The following is a 22,891-nucleotide window of genomic DNA, read 5'->3' as shown; positions in this document are numbered from 1 at the left end:
CCCACTGACAGACCTAACCAGAAAGAGCCAGCCAAATGCAGTTCAGTGGATGAAAAAGTGTTAGAAGGCCTTTAACCAGCTTAAAGCGACACTCATGTCTGACCCTGTACTAAGGGCCCCAGACTTTAACAAACCTTTCCTAGTAACCAACAATGCATCCAACTGTGGTATGGGAGCAGTTTTAATGCAGATAGGACCGGGTCAAGAATTCCATGTTTCTCAGCAAAAAACTGTCTAAGAGGGAAAGCCACTGGTCAATCAGCAAAAAGAAATGTTACACCATTGTATATGCGCTGAAAAAGCTACGCCCCTATGTTTGGGAACGGCGTTTCCACCTGCAAACCGACCATGCTGCGCTGAAGTGGCTTCATACCGTCAAGGACAATAACAAAAAACTTCTTTGATGGAGTTTAGCACTCCAAAATTTTGATTTTGAAATACAACACATTTCAGGAGCTTCTAACAAAGAGGCTGATGCACTCTCCCATGAAAGTTTCCCACAATCAACTGGTTAAAATCATCCTCGAAATGTGGAAAATATTGTTAGTTTTTATATAATCAGTAGCATATCTCGAGGTGCATGTGTCTTATTAATTCTATTTTATCCTAAAGCTCCAAGAAATCACAGCCAGTGTGGAGCAGGCTGTCCAGCAGAGTCTGTGATTTGGGGTGTGGTGTGTGTGTCATAAACATACAGCTAAGGGTAGCATAAAATCCCTCCGTACCCTGTAAAGGGTTAATTCCCCCTTTACCTGTAAAGGGTTAAGAAGCTTAGATAACTTGGTTGGCACCTGACCAAAAGGACCAATAAGGGGAGAAGATTCTTTCAAATCTTTTACAGAGGTATTTAATTTTCATTTTTTTTAAATCAACTTCTTTGAAAAACCTCGTTGTTTTTCAGAGTCCTGAAGACCCAGGGAGGTTGATCTGTGGTCACTTTGTAACCAGGAAAGGGGGTGTATCGGCTTGGGGTGATATTTTGGGGAGGTAGGGCTCCAAGTGGCCCTTCCTGAATGCTTGTTAAAATCACTTGGTGGTGGCAGCGATACCAAGGGCAAGGAAGGAATTTGTGCCTGGGGAGAGTTTTTAACCTAAGCTGGTAGAAATAAGCTGGGGGGGGGGGGTCTTTCATGCAGGTCCCCACATCTGTACCCTAAAGTTTAAAGTGGGGAGGGAACCCTGACAACCTGCTTTCTCCTAACTGTGATCAATTAAGAGGTAGATTCCATACCAGCTCACATCTTTAGCATGTGAAACAATAGCAGTAAGTGGCATACCTGATAAGGGTAATAGGTATAAGAGTCCAGCATCTTATACCACATATGGTGTAAGTGTCTAGTATCGCTGCATGAAACCAAATACTATTACTGCTGTATATTCATTTTTTTTATTTTTTCCATCCATTTTTGATTCTAGACAGACTCTTGCACAGGGGGCTCATATCCATCGGCTCGCTCTACTTTAGCGCCTGTCTCATCCCCCGAAGGTTTTCCAGTGCCACCACCTTCACCATGCAGTTCCATCAGCTTGCCCACTAAAAAAAAAAAACACCACACAATATTGCAATTGTTAAGGATTGAGTATTCTTTGTATTAAATTCCCTGTCATCTATACACTGCAAGATAAGTTAAATGTCCGAATCATTTAAATAGGCCTTTTTTATACCTCAAACTTGTACCACAGCTAAATCAGTAAGACATGCCCATTTAAGAGTGCCCACACAAGGAGGCTGCACTGATTTAGTTAACTTTTGTATTTAGACAAAGACATGAGAGCAAATAGTGAAGTGTATGAGAGTTTTGTGTAATTGAATAAATCAAGTCTTTCAAATATGCCATTAGTAACTCAGTCCTGCATTACATGGGAATGTCAGAAAGTGGGAAAGAGTATAATCATTCGGTGTCATATGGGACCGAAACATGTTGTCATCATTCATTCCCAAACCAAAACCGTCAAACATTTAGTTGGTTCTTTCCAGCATTTTTATTTGGGTTCTTCAAGCAAGAACAAGAATATTTCAAAATGAAATACTATTTACATGAATTCAGATTTGCTTCCACATTTAAGCAGAAATCAACTTACATTCAAACTTGGGCTTCTTAAGCATCTTCACTTTGCGGACATACACATCATGAAGAGGGTAGATGGATTGACAGGCTTTTTCTATGTCTTTGCCAATGCTGTCTGGGATCCTGAAAATAATCCAAGTGTTTCAGTATTTATATATAGAGTTCAAATTATTCAGTATTTAATATTCTCAACAGCAGTCCATCCCACCTTCCCTCCCGTCAGTTAAGAACTGGAGTCCTTATAAACATAGACATTGCTGAAGTCTGCAGAAAGATTTGTGTGTCATGCAGTCTCTTCCCAAACTCTGTTTTTTAGATTTACATAATCAGAACAGTTTGGTGGATGTCAGATGTGGTGCAGGTGGTAAGAGAGTATGGGGGGGGGAACAGTATCTTAAGCTTTCCATAATTTTGTTAAATATTTGGTTCCCCAACAAAAGTAGTTGTTGAGCCCTCAACCAGGAATGAAAATGACTAAGGCTCCTGTTAAATTGTTTTACAAGATAGTAAGTTATTTAATTAGCAAATATTAATTAAATTAGTACATCCAGATACTCTAGCAATCAGTTTCTTCACCTTACTGCTCACAGAGGTGCTTAAAAAAAAAGCTAACCACAATAGTACTGTCCCCACAGAAATTTAAACTAGGTTAATAACATGAATTACTATTAAACCTATCTGACTGTGTAAACCAACACTTAAACTCAATTAAACCAGAGTAGAATGGCAACTGTTTCCCAAGTTAAAGCTTGATTAATGACAACCGAGACGTACAGCTTATTGACAACTTCTTTCAGGTCATTAGTCTGCACCTCCCGTGTCATGATTTCCATCATCTTCTTGCGAATTTGGCGGACCTGCTGATGCTGGGCATATGAGGTCTTGCGAATCTGGTTATTGCGCTTCTTGGTAAAACCCACACAAAAGAGGCGCAGTAGATAGCCATCGGTAGTTTTGACATCAACATGGGCTTCAATCATGGTCTAGAAAAGAAGTTATAGAATACATTTGTCCCTTCTATCATCACAGAAAGACAACACAACGCAAGGCACAGCTTCTAAGCATTTCCAGTCAGATCTTCCTAAACAATACTCTAGTGTTGCTGTCACTTGACCCCAACATTAAGGTCCGAATAGTTAGCCCCTAAATTATTATAAATTCTACCTAATATTAAACTGCTATTGACACTTCCAATTCCTAAACAGGGTTTGGAAGAGCACTAACTGATGACACCAGCAGCACTTCTTACATCTGGCACCCTAATAATGAGCAGATTGAGTGAAGGAGAGAGAATTCAGTAACACTAGTATTAACAGGGAGCACAAAGGTGTTGATTCTTGTAATGCACCTCCTCCATCCCAGGTTGGGATTTTATATGCCATCCTTGCTATTAATGGGAAGTCTCTCCTTGCCAAGTAACTTTCCCTTCCAACCCCCCTCTTCTTGTGTTGGCACTTCTACTGAACATCCCAAACTCCCTGCCTCATAAGCAGGAGCAACTTGGAGCCAGTAAAATCATAGCTTGCTTGTAGTCAACATCCATTATTTAGTTTTACAAGCACATGAACATCCACCAATTAGAATAAAGACATTCTATGGTTTCTTAAATTTGGGATAAGGATGATGTCTACATCCTATATATTGAAAGTTTGTATTTAAGTGTAACCTGAAAGTAGTAACTATGATACATGCAGCAAGGTGTTCTGTTCTCTTAAGGTGCCCTCCCAAACCCTGCCCTTCTCACTATAATAAAGGTCTCAGTGATTTGCTTCAAATAACCACGTTGTAGCTGCCTCAGTGGAGCCAATGACTAACTACAACAAATGTAAATAAGGCCTCAGAAACAGGTTTTGCCTTTTTTTTTTTAAGCGAAGCTTAAAGTCCATGTGCTAGAAGTACTGTGTATAATTTCTGCAACTGTGTGGCTTTGCAGGCAACAGCAATTGCTGCAGATGCTGGTCTTTAAAAATATGACCTGTAAGCTTTATCTTATTGGTTTAAAAAAAAAAAATAAGCAAACACCAACCAATAAACAAATATAATATTGGTTGGCCTGAACAAGGAAAAGATCAGTATCAAAGATCAAGTTATTTCATCTCAATTTTTAGAGGCAGTTTACTATCAAGGTAGTATTTTGCAGCTTCACAGATACATATCATTACCACTTACCTGCCATTTTTTGACCATGGAGCACATCTTGTCACGGGTGAGGTCCATTCCATGGAAATTGGTCAGACAGTTTTTGCCCTGAACATCCTCTGTAATCAGCTTGAATTTACGGAAGGCGACTTCATCATTCTGCAGATCAGCAAGACTCACTTCAAACACACGGCCCTTAAGTCCATCAGAAGCAATTTCTATATGCATATGAAATAATATTTTTTGTTAAAAATTAGGACTAGCTGAGTCAGATTCTGAACCCTCATTTGATATTTATTTATAATATTAGAGTCCACATTAGACTTAGACTTGAACACAAATTCACTTAAGTTTGGATCTACAAAAATTTAGTCGGTTACTTTATTACAAAAAAACTTCTCTGCAACAGTTGAAGTTAGTCAATGAACTAGTCAGGCATCAGTACAAAGCAGTGAAAGACATCATGCTGTGCCCCATATTTAAAATTCGAAAAATAAATTCTATGTTCAGGCCTGAATATTCAGTCTCAATTCAGCCAAACATTTAAAAAAAGGCATTTAGGTTGTTGGTGCGCTCAGTGTTGCAATACCTTTAGAAATGGGGGTCAACGTTTTGGGGACAGTATAAGTATAAAAATGTAAGAACTAGGTGTACTTTTTTTAACACATAAAAAAACATATGCATGTACAAACTAAGAGCTAAAGATATAAATGATTAAGAACTGAAATTAGGGAGCAGTGCACATGACAAGTCTAATTTTGTCACTTAACAACTATTCCTCTGCCACTGCAGGACTGTCCTTGCAGTAGGTTCTCTATGTCCACAGTTATCATGGGTCATTACTAGATTTCACTTTTATGAATCGTAATCAGACCAAAGTTTCCCTTTCTTTAATTTTATTCCATCGCTCATAATTATACCCATGCACCATGCTAAATAATTTGTGTCCTTCTTTGATATTTAAACCCTGAAACACATGTAAAGATAACTCCCTCCTAATCATGCTGGCCAAGCTGCACACCTATGTTTACGTAATTGTTGTGCTTATCCAGATTCCATTGTTGATCTCTGAATAGTAGAGACTGAGGTTCCCTTACGTCAGGGGTTCTCAAACTGGGGGTTGAGACCCCTCAGGGGGTCACCAGGGGTCATGAGCAGTCAGCTTCCACCCCAAACCTCACTTTGCCTCCAGCATTTATAATGGTATTAAAGATACTAAAAAGTGTTTTTAATTTATAAGGGGGAGGGGTCACACTCAGAAGCATGCTATTTGAAAGGGGTCACCAACAGAAAAGTCTGAGAACCACTGCCGTACTTGAATATAGTATTCCAAGTGTGGTCTCAGTATTCCACCTGTGGTCACACCTGATCATGTGAAAGATAACCACCTCCCTCTACTCCAGTGGTTCTTAAACTTTTGTACTAGTGATCCCTTTCACCTAGCAAGCCTCTATGTGTGACCCCCCTTTTAAATTAAAAACATTTCTTTACATATTTAATACCCTTATAAATGCTGGAAGGAAAGTGGGGCTGACAGCTTGCGACCCTCCATGTAATAACCTCGTGACCCCTTAAGGGGTCCACCCCTAGTTTGAAAACCCCGGCTCTACTCAGTGATGCCTCTGCACATACAGTGCCCAAAAAATTAGCGGTTTTGCTACCCTATTACAATGAAACCCCACATATAAAGATCTGCCCATTATGTCCTTCCCAAGATCTTTCTGCATCACTGCTTTCCAGATCTTCCTCTCCTATAAAAGATATTGATCATTTTTTGTCATTTCCCCCAGATGCTTTTAAATACCTTTAAGTAATTTCCACCCCACAATTCTAATCTTTATTGGGTCTTCCTTTGCATTTTAGTCCCACAGATTATCCAATAGCTTTCGATAGAGATCAGTTAGTTCATCTTGCATGGACAAGAACCAAACCATATTCTGTATGCAAAACTTGATTCTTTGTCTACTGAAGATAAAAACCTTAGTGCTACCCAACAAACTGAGGTCAAAACACATTTTTTAAGTCTAGTTATCCTATAATATTGCAAATCACGTTCATTTAAGTAGGAACAGCTTACAACTGATACTGCATTGCACAGTCTTAAAAGACAGGACATAACATATATCAAGTGTTACCTCAACACTTTAGATACTCACTGGTTCCTTGGGTCCTGGTGACGAGTGTCTTCCCAATGTTTCGGATATTAAACATTGCAGGTGCCTTGACATCGTACCAATCCTTCTTTGAGAAGGGATCGACCCTTAGTTTAAAAATAATAATAATAATATTTCCACTCATTCTTCAGATTAAATCTGGCCTAAAATTTGGTCTACTTCCTCCATATTTATCATGTACAACAGAACTGTGGTAGAGTTACAACATACTTAAAATACCATAGGCTGCCTCAATTTATGCATTTCCAAATTAATGCAAACGTGTTTTCTTATCAGCATAAGTTCACAAATACCAATAAGTGACAGACAGTGGACCAACAAATAAGTAACCGACTCATCCCAATGTGGGGCTCAGTGTTAGCCCTCTAGGCCCTGCACGGTCACGGACAGAGTCAGAGACCAGGACCCAGCGCACAGTATCTAGCAGTGCGGCTCTGTCCCGGCTGCACTGGGATCGCGCCGGAGCTGGGGGTAAAGCGGCAGCCGAGCTGCAGGGGCAACTAAAGACAGCTCCGCACGGCACGTGGGGCAGAGGCAGTCCGGCCCCGAACTCCCGTCTTCCCCCGAGAGCCGCAGCCTGGTGCTGGGGGACCCTGTGCGGCCAGGCCCTGGCCCCCCACCTCGGGCAGGGGGATTCACAGCAGAGCCAGCCCCGCCCCGCCCCTCCCGTGCAGCGGGGACCCGCGCGCTCTACAGCCCCCGCCCAACCCCCGGTCTAGCCGCCGCCATGTCAACACCGCCACCGCTTGCGCCGGCCGCCCCAATCCGCCCGGCATCCGGCGCATCCTGCCGGGCCGCTGCCCAGCAGGCCCCCCGGCGGGGCCCCCGGCACCCCTCGCCCCCGCCCGGCCTCACTTACACTTTTTTCTTTGCGCCTTTCTTGCCGCCCTTGGTGAGGCGCTTGTTCTTGCCAACCGCCATGGTGCCGCCCTAGAGCCAAAGAGGCCGAAACCCGCCAGCAACGCGAGATTATACGAGAGAGTCAGCCTCCCGCGAGAACTCAGCCTACCAAACTCTCGCGAGAAACCAGAGCGGAAGGGGCGGGGGCAACGGGGGGGAAATCAGCTTTCTTAAGTTCCTGGACTGAACCAAGTAGCGCGGCCGCGGGGGAGGCCAAGGCGAGGAACAGAATGGGCTCACCCTAGTGACTGCTTACGAGTGGGCGCCGGGGCTATCCCCTGGATCCCGCGTCCATCGCCCTTGGCGTCGTGGCTACCGCGGGCTGCAGCCCAGCGCTCTGGGATGGGCCCCCCTGCACTGCCCCGCCAGCGCACATGTGAAAATACAGATCCGCGCAGCGAGGTTTCACGGTGCCTTGATTTTTGCGCTGCGGCTGCGCCCGGTGTGGGCCCTGCCAGTGCTGCTATTTGTTGGGGGTGATTTCCCCCCGCTGGAGCGCTCAGCCCCACGTTGTCCTGGCCCCCACCCAGGAGTTAATTCGGATTCCCACCCTTTCCTCCAGCATGTCTCAGTCCACAGCTGCTTCCCACTTGGTTCTGTGCCCCCGGCTCCCTGTTAAAGCAGCAAAGGTCACAAAAATCGTGGGAGGGAGGCGATAGAGGCAGACAAGGTACCTATGACTGGCAGAGGTGGGAGGGAGGTTGGACACCAGCTATAGTGGATCTGTATTGACTATACAAGACAAGACATTCATGTTTAACACATTATCGGGGACAGATTAAGACTCCCTGGGCCCCTAGGCACATCCCCATATTGGACCCCAGGCAGGGGCCACATAACAGCTGCCATTTCCTCTGAAGTGGCAGATGAAAAGAGCTCCCTGACCCCCAAATTCTTTATTTAGATTGGTGGGGGTGGGAGCTGTGTTGGCCTCCTTGCACATCAGGTTTCAGAGTTAAGAACCCATGGAGATGCAAAGGGCAGTTCACACCTCCCCAGGCTATTTTATCAGGCTTCCTACAACTGCTGCTGTATACAGTACACTCAGTTCATACTTCCAAGTTTTTCTTCACAACCATGACAGCTAGAAACATTTAAAAATGAAAGATTAGATCACATGACCCCTGAAGCCTTGATGCACATATCTATGCCTTAGTCTAACCTGGGCAACACTTCAACATATTTTTTTCATAGTATAAAAATTATTGTTGCTGTAACGTAGGACAAAGAAAACCCAATATTGACTTGATACTGATTTTTGGCCACCAAATAAAGGCCAGACTTTTAAATCGCCAGTTGTCATGGTATGTAGTATATAGCATGGTTTCAGAAAAGATAATTCCATCTATGCTAGCCTAATGAGACCCAAATCAAGCTCCCGGATCTGAGCACCCCACTACCCCAGTCCACAGAGACACAGAAAGCCTTGTTAAATACAGTTGTTGCAAGCAAGTACAGTTTCAACTGCCATGAGTAAGATGTTCAAGCTGTATTTCTCAGTAATTTACTTTCTCATTTACTAACTAATTAGGACAACAGCATGTTTTTATTGCTTTACCACTTATTTCCACCCCCACCAGGAATCACACACACACCTAAAAAAAAAAAAAGTCACTGGATTTCACCACCACCCCACCCAGAAGGCCAGAGAATGTAGTCAGACAAGAGAGGCAGGGAGCTCTCATCTTCATTTCCCTCAGGGATCAGTCTAGAATGAGGGAAATCTTCTTTCTTCTCCCCTGAAGGACGGCACCAGTGTCCAACCAGGGAATCTGCACTCTTCCTCCAGGTGAGGGGGGGAGATGGGGAAGAGGAAGGTACCTGGGAAGCCAGACAGCAGGGATCTTTTTTCTTGTTCCCAGCAGAAAAGCTAGCTAGAGCTCCAGCTCAATGGTTCTTTTCTGTTCATGTGTTACTGATTAAAGTTACCTCAGGCTGCACTAGGGAAGCATCAAACTCCCACTCACACAAATAAAGAACAATGCACAACTCCTAGCCAAAATAAATTTCAGTCCTGGCCACCATCCTAAGACTGTTGGCAGCTTTCTGCATCAAGTTCCAAAGATTATATTCACCTATCAAAAACTTCCTGCTCTCTCCTGCCTGCCCAGTATCTGTAAGAGGCCAGCATCCCAGTCTTGGCAAGACTCCTCCATATATCTTAAAGCTGTCTGCCTTGCAACTCCTTCCCCAAATGGGATTGGAATCAATTTTTAAAGAAAGAGGCTCTGCAGAGAAACAAATGACTCACAGGAATGAAGAGGCAGTGGGAGCCCTGAGCAGGCCATCTGGAAAAGGAAGTCCCAGTCGGCCTGATGCTGTCAGCCTCACACTATTGTTAATATAGGCTTGTCTACATTGCACTGGTTCATCTGAGCCACAGTAGGACTTAGTGAAGAGGTTACCTACGCCAACAGGAGAGCTTCTCCCATTGGTGTAGGAGGTTCTCCACCTCTCTGAAAGAAAGAAGCTATGTCAATGGGAGAAGCCCTCCCATTGACAGCACTATCTACACCAGGGGTTAGGTTGGTATAAATATTCCACTCAGGGGTGTGGATTTTCCACCCGGAGTAAAGTAGATACCAACATAAGTCTGTAGTATAGACCATGACAGGAGTCGGAATTTCAAAGAAGTACTGGTTGAACCCTGTGGCAGGAAGGAAGAATTGGATGGACAACCACATTGTATACCCAGTTTTTGACAGCTAAGAGCCTGCTACCTCTTCCCCCTCCCCAACTCTTTTTTGGGGAAAGTCAATTTAATTTAATTTAATTATTTTAACATTGGCAAGTAGCTCATCAAAGGGAGCTTTATGGGAAGCTAGATGAAACATATCCCATTTGCGGGTGTCAACCAGAAACTGCAGGCAGATAGACAAGTGGGATTTTCTTGGAGCAGAAATGAATACTTATCAGCCACTAATTAATAAACTTCTTTAAACTCTAAGTTCTCAACCATTAATAGAAACCAACCAATATAGAATTAAATGATATTTAATAATAGCCACTATGTACAAGAGGTTTATGCCTTATAACTATTCTCTTATAACTGTTCCTATCCAGGACTGAATACATTGCCTCCTTGCCAGTATTTCAGTAGTCAACTCATAGGAAATTTATTATTGATGGGGCTTATATAATTCAAAAACTCTCCCTTCTTTTCTTTATTATACTCTCATCTGTTCTATGAAAATTCATGCCCTCAGGTGTTAGCTATCCAGTTGCAGTAAGTCCTGTGTTCTGCTTTAACTTATGCAGTCTACTTAGCACCACAGGGAAGAGTAAGCGAGGTCAGCAATATGTAACTTAATATTGAAGGCCCATACATGCAAATGGTGATTTGTTGGAATGATTTCATCTGCCCTGCTGTGCCTCGCCCTCCCCCTCAAACTAGAGATCTAGAGTGTGTGTGTATTCTTGAATGTTTTGGCATGTCCTGGTTTTGAACACACATCTTGGTGGGGTTTTTATTTTGTTTTTTTGGTTTTTTTTTTTTTTTGTAAAACTAAGTTTGTTCCCAGGTTTTGCCAACTGAAATTAACAACAAGTTGACAAGAGCCCATATTTGAATCCAGGACCATTTTTAGTAGATTGTTTACATATTGCCATACTGCCTTTCCTCTTCCAAGATCTTCTAGTGAGCCCTTTCACTCCCCTCAAGCCAACTTCCCAACATCTAGGTCCTGATTCTTGGCTCTGCTATGGCTATGCTGCTAATCGCTCCAGGGAACAAAGCACCTGTAAAGCCAGTGAATCAGGCCCTAAGAAGATTATCTTTGTATAATGAGTGTCCCCAAGTGACAGATCCAGCAAAGCAGCTCAGTGACACTCCCTCTCAGCATCAAGTGCAAGGAAAATTTCTTGGGAAAGAGAATGTGGCCAGGATAGCCCTACATCCTAGCAATGCCCTGATTCTGGAATGGCTTCTTGGGGTCACAGGTTGGCAGGTTTAAATACTATTATTTTAAAACAGTTATACTTTGCTTGCGTTGGCCAGACAAAATGTATTTAAACAGTTAGCAGGAGTTACTTTAAAGTGATTCTATTACTATAGTTCAAGTGTTACTGGAGTTGAGACCTAGTGTTTTGGAAACATAAGCAATTGGTATCCACAGTTCCTCCGGCTGCAATTGAGTTAGTAGGTAACAATGCACCTAGCCAGGGGCGGCTCCAGGCCCCAGCACGCCAAGCGCGTGCTTGGGGCGGCATGCTGCGGGAGGCACTCTGCTGGTCGCCGGGAGGGCGGCAGGCGGCTCTGGTGGACCTCCCGCAGACGTGCCTGTGGAGGGTCCGCTGGTCCCGCAGCTTCGGTGGAGCATCCGCAGGCATGCCTGCGGGAGGTCCACCGGAGCCGCGGGACCAGCGGACCCTCCGCAGGCAAGTCTGCAGGAGGTCCACCAGAGCCGCGGGACCGGCGACTGGCAGAGCGCTCCCTGCGGTGTGCCGCCGTCCTTGGGGCGGCGAAATTGCTAGAGCCGCCCCTGCACCTAGCCCATGAGCTACTATATTAGTCTTTCAAGCAAAATGGTACTATAAAAATACTGCAGGTGAACTCTGCTTCTTTGATTCTCCCCAGTCGAAACCTATGGAGAACCTTTCTAAATTAAAGGGCCTGATTCTCTACTGCTTTGCACCTTGGTTAGCTTTTTATTCCCACTTTGCACAAGTGTAAATAGCTGCACAAGATGCAAGCAGTTCTTATTGGTAAGCAGAGCTCACAGGGTCTTGTTTGGTTGTTGTGGGTTTTTTTTGTTAGTATCCCCTCCCCCAAAAATAATTGTCCATTTCTAGGAAATACCTGATATCAGCTGTGTGCTTTAGGGCATCACACAGTTCTCACATAGTTTAGGTGGTGTGAGTCCTCCATTTGAGGAGACTCACCCGTGAGTTCTGGAAGCAACCTAGAAGTATGGGGGGACGGGGGCACCCTCCAGCATCTGAGCTGTGGCCCTACCTCCAAGGCCCTACCCCTGCTCTGCCTCTTCCCCCATCCAAGGCCCTTCCCTTGCTCCACCTCTTCCCACCCCCTCCCGAGGCCCTCCCGCCTGCTGCTCACTCCTATCTGCCCCCTTCATGGAACGGGAGAAGAGGCATGGCTTCATCACTTATTCCTGTCTTAGGCTAGCGATTGGGGGCCAGGGAGAAGAGCGAACAGCAGTCCAGGGAGGGAAGACTTGGGGAAGGGGGCAGAGAGGAGTGAGTGTCTGGGGGAGCCTTTGGGGGAAATGGCAGGGTAGGGCGGGGCGCAGGCAGGGCCATGGTCTGGGTGCTGGTCCCCCCCCATTCCCCCGACTTCTATGGAGCTTGGCTTCCGGCACTACAAAGGCAGTGGCAGGCCAGCGCGTCTCTGGAGGGGTGACCTGCACCACATCCGCGGCATTTCCTCCCTGCATGGCTGGCCTTTTTTGGGGAGGTTTAGCCTCCCCTGGCCTCTTATATGTGCTGCTCATGGGTCCTTGTTCAGTTTCCTTTGAGCTGATTCTGCATTCCACAGACATAACAAATGTGTGGAGGAGGGTAAGAGGGAAGAATAAGCTGAGAAAACTGCATCCTCTTTGCTCATCCAGACAGTTTGGTATTTTAAAACAGTAAAAAGCACTTCTAACCATGACTAAGGCCTGATCTACACTACACAGTTGGGTCAATGTAAGGCAGTTTATGTCAACCTAATTATGTCAGTGTACACACTCAGCCTTGCTCCCGCCAATGTAACTGCTCTACTCCATCAACATCATAGCTCCACCTCCACAAGAGGCATAGGGCTTATGTTGATGTAGTTAGAGTGACTCAGCATCTGTGTAGAGACTGCATTACTTACATCAGCCAAGCTGGAGCCGTGAAATTGATAAGAAAGCTTGGCTGCTAGAACCTGGCTGTCCCCAGCTCCCCACTCCCAGCCAGGCTGTGGCCCACAGGATCAGCTCAGGGAGCTGAGAAGCCTGGGTGGCTGTGCCCCCACTCCCAGCTGGGAGCTGAGAGCCCAGAGAACAGCTAGGCTCCTGGCAGGAATTGCACTGAGTGGAGAGCCCTGGCTCTCAGCCCACCATGCTGTCCCTCTTCAGTCAGTGAAGGCAACTGCAGTGGCTGTAAGTCAACCTAACATAGGTCAACTTAAGGCTGTAGTGTGGACATGCCCTAAGTAGCAAACAGAACAATCAGAGACACCTCTAAGCATTATTGCTTATTGTTAAACCAGTATTAAAGTAAGGTTTATGATCTCTGTCTATAGAGTGCTCTATTGCAAGTGTCATAAATAAAGTCACTTTCATTAGGAAACTAGCTGCAACCAGCTGGCTGAGTGGAAAAAAGTGCCCATGGTAACAACAAAGATCCGGAGCATCTCCTCCCCTAAGGGAAAGGAGGAACACTGGAGGACAATCTTAATGAGTTGCCCTCCATGATGGTGGAGTTTGCCATTCCCACTGTGGAAGGAGTTCAAGTGTCTCCTCCAGAAAACATTCCACCAAGGTCTGAGCAGGCCTTTGGAGATCCGCAGGAAGTAAACTCTCTGCCTTCACACTGGTTCTGGGGCATGTCCCCCTCCAGTTTTCTGGCACTACTCTTCCAGTGAAATTGCTCTACAGACCTTCTGCAGGCACTTTGACCCTAATAGTTGGGATCCTTGGGATTCTGTGCTAACTGTTTCTAGTAATTTTCCTGGGGCAGGTGAGAGCATAACACATATACCCCAGACTTACTCCCAACCTAGAGCCACTCAGTTCCTGACCAGAGAACCTTCAGTAGGTTACCAGGAAGGTGGCCCGCTCCCTGCACAGCACAGGTGGGTAAGCACAGGGAAGGCCCTTTTCACACACAGCTCTCAAGGACACAATCTTGCCCTTGTGTACAGCATTTAATCAGCAGATATTTTCTTTTCAAATACACTTCCACAATTGGTCATTCTTGTCTTTTTGGATTTCCAGCCTGAATAAAATGGTTGGAATTCTTTTTTAAACATAGTTCTTTCAGATTTACCCTTCCTTCCCTGATAATTTGCCAACATCTCTCCACAGTACAGTATCAGTATTGGGCTGTATGGGGTGTTCAGGGAGGGGTAGCACCGCTGGTGTAGGGGCCTGTCGTGTCCCTTCAGGGCAGCTCGTCCACCTTTGGTCCCCACCTGTCACTCAGCTCTCACCTGTGGCTCCCTGTAGCTGTAGCATGCGCAGCGGCCACACCCCGGGCAACAGCTTCGACAGGCTGGCTAAACCAGGCTGAGGGTAGCCGTTGGGCTTAGACCTCCGGTGAGATAGGGCTTTGTCTATCCCGAGCATGTGAAGACAGACTCCGGCGGATTGAGCGGATGAGACCTTCTAGAATAGGACCAACGGTCATGAAGGCGGTTTCTCCAAGCGGTGTGGTACGCTAAGAGCACGGCAAGACACGAAAGATGCCCTGGTCAACCACTGCGCCCAGCCCATCTCCAACCGTCTCGACTCTTGTCCTGCCATTGGAGCAAGATGGGATCTGGGAAGAGAGAGTGAGGCTGACTATGCGCACCTCTCCCTCACTTTAATCCAATCCACGCGCAAGTCTTGACATCTAACTTCCGTAAATTTCAAAGTCCTGTGGCGATGGGCGAGCGACGAAGCAGCAGGTGTGGATACACTGGGAGCTGTAGCCGTGGACCTGCACACAGGCGGCTCAGGTCTAATGGTCGTCTTCTTGCTGATCGAAGCAACAGCTGGATTCGGCGTCTACCTGAGTGACTGAGCAGCCCTTTTTAGGACCGCACTGCTCACCTCCGTAGCAAGAGGAAGGGGCTAGAAAAGGTGCCCTAAACATTGTTTGCTTCACAGAACCCTGGCCAGCTTACCGCGGCTGGAGGGGATCCCATCTTATGCGGTCGAACAACAAAACTTCAAATAACAAACCGCAAGGTGACACCACTCATTATTGGTACATGGAACGTACGCACGCTTCAAGATAACCCCTCAGCAGATCGACCAGAAAGAAGAACAGCCCTGGTCGCTAGAGAGCTCGCAAGATTTAACATCGATATTGCAGCCTTGTGTGAAACTCGTCTAGCCAACGAAGGTCAGCTCACAGAAATAGGGGGTGGTTACACATTCTTCTGGTGTGGACGTAGCAGTGATGAACGTCGTGAATCTGGAGTTGGCTTTGCGGTTAAGAATCAACTTGTCCGCAAATTTGCCAGTCTTCCCAAGGGTGTGAACGACCGACTCATGACACTGCATCTTCCACTACCGAGAGGAAAGCAAGCTATACTAATCAGCGCTTACGCACCCACAATGACGAATCCGGATGAAGTAAAGGACAAGTTTTATGAAGATCTTGATGCCCTACTCTCATCCGTGAAGCGTACCGACAGGCTGATTCTACTTGGCGATTTTAACGCGAGAGTAGGATCTGATCACTCTGCCTGGGATGGCGTCATTGGAAAAAATGGAATCGGCAAATGTAACAGCAATGGCCTACTACTCCTGAAGACATGTGTGGCTCATGATCTGATCATTACCAATACCATCTTCCGCCTGCCCACTCGCAAAAAGACGTCCTGGATGCATCCACACTCCAAGCACTGGCATCTCATTGATTATGTCATCGTGCGGAGGAAAGATAGACAGGATGTAAGGGTGACTAAGGCCATGCCGAGTGCTGACTGTTGGACTGATCATAGACTCATCATCTCTAAATTAAGCCTTTACATCAAGCCAAAGAGACGTCCGCAGGGAAACAGAGCTGTGGTGAAAAAGATTAACGTCAGTAAACTGAGGAACCCCAATACAGCAGCTTTACTAGCAGAAGATCTTGACAACCAACTCTTAGAGCTGCAATTAGAGGAAAATGCTGAGAAGGACTGGGAACGCTTCCGGAATATTGTGCACTCTTCTGCACTAAAGGTTCTTGGACCCTCACACAGGAAACAGCAGGACTGGTTTGATGAAAACGATGAAGAGATCAAGGCCTTACTTGCTGAAAAGCACCGCCTTTACCGTGCTCATCAGAACGACCCGTCATCATCAGCTAAGAAAAATGCCTTTAACAACACTCGCAGGACCGTACAGAACAAGCTTCGCAAGATGCAGGACTCCTGGTTGAGTGCCAAGGCAGGTGAAATCCAGATGTTTGCTGATAGAAACGATGCCAAACGGTTCTACGAAGCCCTCAGATCCTTGTACGGCCCTCGGCCCTCAGGGAGCTCTCCTTTACTGGATTTAGATGGTGTAACTCTCATTACTGAGAAGACTCTGATTCTACAGAGTTGGGCTGAGCATTTTCAATCCGTACTGAACCGCCCATCTTCCATTAATAATGAGGCGATTGATAGAATGCCCCAGGCGGATATCAACCACAGTCTGGACGTTCCACCATCAGAGTCTGAAATCCTACAGGCCATCAGCCAGCTGTCCAGTGGCAAGGCCTCAGGATCTGATGCGATCCCAGCAGAAGTTTATAAGGATGGTGGTGCAGTGCTTGTTGACAAACTCACTCAACTGTTTCAGTCCTTCTGGAATCAAGGGTCTATTCCTCAGGAATTGAAAGATGCGTCCATCGTACACCTCTACAAGAGGAAAGGAAATCGAAAAGTCTGCGACAATCATAGAGGAATATCATTGCTTTCCAGCGCAGGCAAGATCCTTGCACGAGTGTTGCTGAATCGCCTGATTGACCACCTGGAACAGGGTCTATTACCCGAGACACAGTGCGGCTTTCGTAAAGAGCGTGGCACTGTGGACATGATCTTCGCAGTCCGACAGCTCCAAGAGAAGTGTCAAGAGCAGAATCGTGAACTGTACACCATCTTTGTGGATCTCACTAAGGCTTTTGACACTGTCAGTCGTGAAGGTCTGTGGCGTATCATGTCGAAGTTTGGGTGCCCTGATAGATTCATCCTGATGGTACGTCAGTTCCACGACGGCATGACGGCTCGTGTTCTGGACGACGGAGAAGCTTCAGAGGCCTTTCCCGTCACAAATGGCGTCAAGCAAGGGTGTGTGTTGGCACCGACCCTGTTCAGCATGATGTTTTCAGCCATGCTGTCAGACGCCTTTCAGAACAGTTCCTTGGGAGTCAGCCTGAGATACAGGACTGATGGGAAACTGTTCAACCTGCGAAGACTCCAGGCTGTCACCAAGATAAAGGAGACTGTGCTACAGACCTCCTGACGATTGTGCCCTGAATGCTGGATCAGAGCAGGAAATGCAAGCCAGCATGGACAAATTCGCAGCAGCATGCGATAACTTTGGCCTTCTTATCAACATAAAGAAAACCGAAGTGATGCACCAGCCAGCTCCGAAAGCCCAACACCAAGAGCCCACCATCACAGTGAAGGGGCAAAAGCTGCAAGCAGTGGACCAATTTACATACCTTGGCAGCACCCTCTCCCGCGCAGTGACAATTGACATCGAGGTCAACTGCAGAATCGCCAAGGCAAGCTCTGCATTTGGCGGACTGCTGACCAACGTGTGGGACCGCTGTGGAATAAGCCTTGCTACAAAGCTTAAAGTCTACCAAGCAGTAGTGCTAACTACCTTGATGTATGCCAGTGAGACCTGGACTGTATACAGGAGGCACGCTAGGCAATTGAACCACTTCCACACGACTTGCCTCCGCAGACTTCTGAGGATTCGGTGGCAGGATAAGGTGCCTGACACAGAAGTCCTTTCCAGAGCAGGCCTGCCGTCAGTTTACACTCTGCTTATGAAAGCCCAGACACGCTGGGCAGGCCATGTTGTAAGGATGCCAGACCACCGCATCCCCAAACAGCTCTTCTATGGTGAGCTGTCTCAAGGAAAGCGATCGCATGGGGGACAAAAGAAGCGATACAAAGATACGCTGAAAGCCTCTCTTAAGTCCCTGGATATCGACATCACCTCCTGGGAAACCCTGGCACAAGACCGATCGACATGGCGTACGCTGATCCACCAAGGCTGCCAGACATCTGAAGCTAGAAGGATAACCCTAGCACAAGAGAAGCGAGCACTCCGTAAAGCCAGAGCTGCAAATGTTGTAACAGTGGTGCCCACGCATGTCTGCCCGACATGTGGCAGAACATTCCGTGCCCGTATTGGCCTTACCAGCCATTTGCGGACGCACCGTGGACAGCTCACAACCTGATAGATGTTAAGGTCTTCTTCGAAAACGATGGACGAACATCATCATCTGACTCCTTTTCTCCATACCCTGATCTCTTCTTGGGCCTAGTATTATTCGTTCTCAGAATCTCATTCTTGCATAGAAATCTTCCTCTCCCATAGTTTGTGTTGACTCCCTAACCTCTGAAGTTCATTCCTGCTACAGCAGTTAAATGTTGCTTTTTAAAAATAAAGTAAAATTGTTCAGAAACCTTGTCTAATAAGTTTCAGTCCATGGTGAATTTTTAATTATAGACAAGATATGAATCTATGATAATAAGGTTCTTAATGGAAGTACTTGCAGAATCTGAGCTAGAGTGGTGGGAGTGGTGTATAAATATACAAGAACCTTTTCTAAGTTTTTTTGGTTAGCACACTAACCAGTAGAAACCCTGGTTTGTTTAACACAGGGGTAGGCAACCTATAGCATGCGTGCCAAAGGCAACACGCGAGCTGATTTTCAGTGGCACTCACACGCCCGGGTCCTGACCACCGGTCCAGGGGGCTCTGCATTTTAATTTAATTTTAAATGAAGCTTCTTAAACATTTTAAAAACCTTATTTACTTTACATACTACAGTAGTTTAGTTATATATTATAGACTTATAGAAAGAGACCTTCTAAAAACATTAAAATGTATGACTGGCACGCAAAACCTTAAATTAGAGTGAATAAATGAAGACTCGGCACACCACTTCTGAAAGGTTGCCAACCCCTGGTTTAACATACACTTTTCAGCCCCCTGGATGCAAACCTAACTGCAATGATGGGCCTTCCTTTGTATCTGTTTGTATCTTGCTTATTCACTGAAAAATAGTAAGATATTTCTTACTAATGTGAACAGGTCAGGGTCCCCTACCCCTCTCTTAACACAGCACATGTATATATGCATAAACACATACAACTTCCTCTGGTTTCCCTTTATTCTGACCTTAAGAACAGTTGAATATAAATCTCATCTGGTTGTTTCTAAAGCCTCCTGTCTGATAATTCAGTCCCAGTACCTCAGACAAAGGTGCGAATGAGACTCACCTGGTCTGACGACTGTCAGGGTGAGTCAACAGAAATAACTAGCTCAAGTGCAGAAGACCTCTGTACAGGGTTCCAGAACTTGACATTCTGTGTACTTTAAAGAATGGGTACATGGCACATTCACTTGTGTTAGTATTATATGTGGCAGGTATTAATATTGATAGGATTTAGGAGTCAGATGTATTGGTATTGTGCATCTGTAATCTAGATAAGTATTTCTCAACCTTTTTGATACCAGGGACCAGCTTGCTGCCTTCCAAAACTGGGCTAGGGATATCTCAGGGACTGGTGCAGGTTCATGGACTGGTCGTTGAGAAACACTGATCTAGATGGAAAGCAACATCTCAGATATAACTACAACCATCAAAAAATAAATGTTCAGAAAAGCCCCACAAGTAATTTGAGATCATTATAAAGGATCCTTCTGTCATTGCCATAGACTATTTAAGGTTCTGTCATCATAGTCTTCTTTCCAAACCCTGATTTATTTAATTGACTATAAGAATTTACTGTAGTCTGAATTCTCTCTTAGCTCCTTGGGCTGCTCTGAGAATCTTTCTCAAGTACATCAGAATCTTCACATCTCTTTGTTTGGGGGTATAGTTTATCACTTCCTGCATGAGTCACCACTAAAAAAAAATGCTTTTGAATTCTGCAGTGATAGAATACTAGGAGAATGTAAACACCAAGTATTGGTTCAAGTGCACTGCTATGTCAGGACTCCTTTTATCCAACATTCCCTGTAATGTTCATACCGATTACAAATGCAGTGTTTCTTAATTAGTGATATATGATGATTTTTAATCCATCAGGATTAGGGATGCACAATATTAATAAACATGACTCCTAAATCCCATCAATGAAACACATCCTCTCTATAGTGCTAACCTATGTGAATATTTCACATCCCAAGAGCTGCATAAGTGTTCTATGTGGTTTCATTTTAAGTATTTTGCTTATATGATTCAACTACTTAAACAGGAATCTTCCAGTGGAGCATATGTGTTTGTGATACAGAACACATGTTTTCACATCTCCTTTTTTATACTGAGTTTCCAAAGATACTTGGGCATGAGTCTGCAGTGTTCAGTTACAGGTCACTTGCCAGTAATATCTGTGTATATCTCACTTCCCTGCTATTGCAGGAGCCTCAGGCACAGGTGCACTTCGGTCCCTTCTATTCTTTGCCTATGGCACAGAATGGTCTAGTCTCCTGTCGGTTGTAATATTTTGGTTTAATTTCAGTTGTTGGGTTTAGTGCAGGGGTAGGCAACCTATGGCACGCGTGCCAAAGGCAGCACTCGAGCTGATTTTCAGTGGCACTCACACTACCTGGGTCCTGGCCACCAGTCCGGGGGACTCTGCATTTTAATTTAATTTTAAATAAAGCTTCTTAAACATTTTAAAAACCTTATTTACTTTACATACAACAATAGTTTAGTTATATATTATAGACTTATAGAAAGAGACCTTCTAAAAATGTTAAAATGTATTATTGGCACGTGAAAGCTTAAATTAGAGTGAATAAATGAAGACTCGGCACACCACTTCTGAAAGGTTGCCGACCCCTGGTTTAGTGTGTGGGTGGTGTTAGAGTAGCAGCCGTGTTAGTCTGTATCCGCAAAAAAACCAGGAGTACTTGTGGCACCTTAAAGACTAACAAATTTATTTTAGCATGAGCTTTCGTGAGCTAAAGCTCACTTCTTCGGATGGTGTTAGTAGCCCATGATATACTGGAGGTCAGACTAGATGATATAATGGTCCTTTCTGACCTTAAACTCCACGACTTTATTGAGAGTCAGCTGTAAGACATTGATCTTGCAACTGCCTTTAAATGAGCTTACTCTCTACATCCAGTTGGAGTCCCACTTACAACAGTAAGGTAGGGTTGCCAACTGTCTATTGGCACAAAACCAAACACCTAGCCCCACCCCTTCCCTGAGGCCACACACCCCACTCACTACATTCCCCCCTCCCTCCGTGGCTCGCTTTCCACCACCGTGAGTGAATGAGTCACTTTCACTGGGCTGGGGCAGGGGTGCAGGAGAGGGTGAAGGCTCTAAATGGGGTGCATGCTCTGGGGTGGGGCCAGAAATGAGGGGTTCAGGGTGTGGGAGGCTGCTCTGGGTTGGGGCAGGGAGTTTGGGTGTGGGAGGATGAGGGCTCTGGGCTAGGGGTGCTGGCTCTGGGGTGGGGTCAGGGATTTGTGGTACAGGAGGGGCTCCAGGCTGGGGAGTAGGGCTGAGGGATTTGGAGTGCAGGAGGGGGCTGTGGGTTGAGGCAGGGGGTTGGGGCACAGGAAGGGGTGAAGGCTCTGGGATGGGGCTGGGGATGAGCGGTTTGGGGTGCGGGATGGGGCTGGGGAATGAGGCTGAGGGTTGAGGGGGCGTGGAAGGAGGCTCAGCAGTGCTCACTGCTTTCACCCATAGACACGGCCCCTCTGTCCCAGCTCCCATTGGCCGGGAACTGGCCAGTGGGAGTGCAGAGCCAGTGCTCAGGGCAGGGGCAGCATGTGGAGCCCTGTGGCCCCGCCGCCTAGGAGCCAGACTTGCTGGTCGCTTCTAGGGTGCAGCACAGTGCCTCAGAACAAATAGGGTCTAGCCTGCCTTGGCTCCACAGTACCGCCAACTGGACTTTTAACAGTCCGGTCGGCGGTGCTGACTGGAGCGCTAGGGTCCCTTTTCGACCGGGTGTTCTGATAAAAAACTGGACACCTGGTCACCCTACAGTAGGGCTCTGAAGTGGTGTAGGTGTCCACCTCACTGAAGCAGTTGTAGGATCAACAACTTCTCTGTATCTTATCTGTATGCAATAGTTACAGCATATACATACATATTGAGAGACTGTGTGAGGAAGGATTCTTAGGTGGTTAGGGCAGTAGTTCAGGATTTTAAAGACCTCAGTTCAAGTCACTACTCTGCTCCCGACTTCCTGTGTGACCACAGGCAAGCCAGTTAATCTCTCTGTGCTTCAGTCCCAGGGGTGAGATGAGGATAAATACGTTAAAGATTGTGAGGCATTCTGGTAATGGGGGTCTAAGACATGGATTTATGCCAATTTTGTTAAAGAAAACAGCATTCCCAATTATGATGGAAAAATACTTTTTGTTTATAATCAATTCTAAAATAAAGTTGAGCTACACATTATGAATTTGGAACTCCACACAATGTTCTGGCATTGTTCTAAATACAGTCAATTTAAATACTCATTCCGTTTCTGCTTTGTTACTGGAGTAGAAATGTTTTGGTATGAGCTGGCACAGTGTTTATCACTTTAATTGCAATGCATTGTCTCCTTGCATGTTCTTACTCTGATTTTTAATTATACTTTGAAAAAAAGTGTGTTTTAAATAATGCTCCACAGGGAATGGGTACATTGTGTCTCTTAATTGTTACTTTCAACTTGTTCATTGATATGCAAATTAAACGGGGGGTGGGCATGATTGGTTCCAGTGGTGGAAAATCTTGTACCAATTATAA

General features: G+C 45.7%; 2 protein-coding genes and 1 non-coding gene across 3 annotated transcripts; 1 reads left to right on the top strand and 2 right to left on the bottom strand.

Annotated features, from left to right (window-relative positions):
- Positions 1-1,368: 1,368 nt before the first annotated feature.
- RPS3A (ribosomal protein S3A) lies at positions 1,369-7,398 on the bottom strand. Its single transcript, XM_045019237.1, has 6 exons — positions 7,242-7,398; positions 6,365-6,468; positions 4,239-4,426; positions 2,844-3,052; positions 2,083-2,192; positions 1,369-1,534 (listed from the first exon to the last, which is right to left on the bottom strand). The coding sequence occupies exons 1-6, from the start codon at positions 7,301-7,303 to the stop codon at positions 1,413-1,415; spliced, it is 795 nt and encodes a 264-aa protein (XP_044875172.1). The 5' UTR covers positions 7,304-7,398; the 3' UTR covers positions 1,369-1,412.
- On the bottom strand, positions 1,866-1,937 carry LOC123372087. Its single transcript, XR_006580087.1, has one exon. It is a non-coding gene; the product is annotated as a small nucleolar RNA SNORD73 (small nucleolar RNA).
- A 7,836-nt stretch (positions 7,399-15,234) lies between the features above and the next one.
- Positions 15,235-18,082, top strand: LOC123371222 (the record flags this gene model as incomplete). Its single annotated transcript, XM_045018554.1, has 3 exons — positions 15,235-16,245; positions 16,813-17,394; positions 17,594-18,082. Coding segments are annotated over 3 exons (2,082 nt in total), but the record flags the coding sequence as incomplete, so codon positions are not given.
- Positions 18,083-22,891: the final 4,809 nt, after the last annotated feature.

This window comes from Mauremys mutica, chromosome 5, assembly GCF_020497125.1.
Source record: "Mauremys mutica isolate MM-2020 ecotype Southern chromosome 5, ASM2049712v1, whole genome shotgun sequence".
Classification (NCBI taxonomy): domain Eukaryota; kingdom Metazoa; phylum Chordata; order Testudines; family Geoemydidae; genus Mauremys; species Mauremys mutica.
This window is presented reverse-complemented; position numbering and strand designations above follow the sequence as displayed.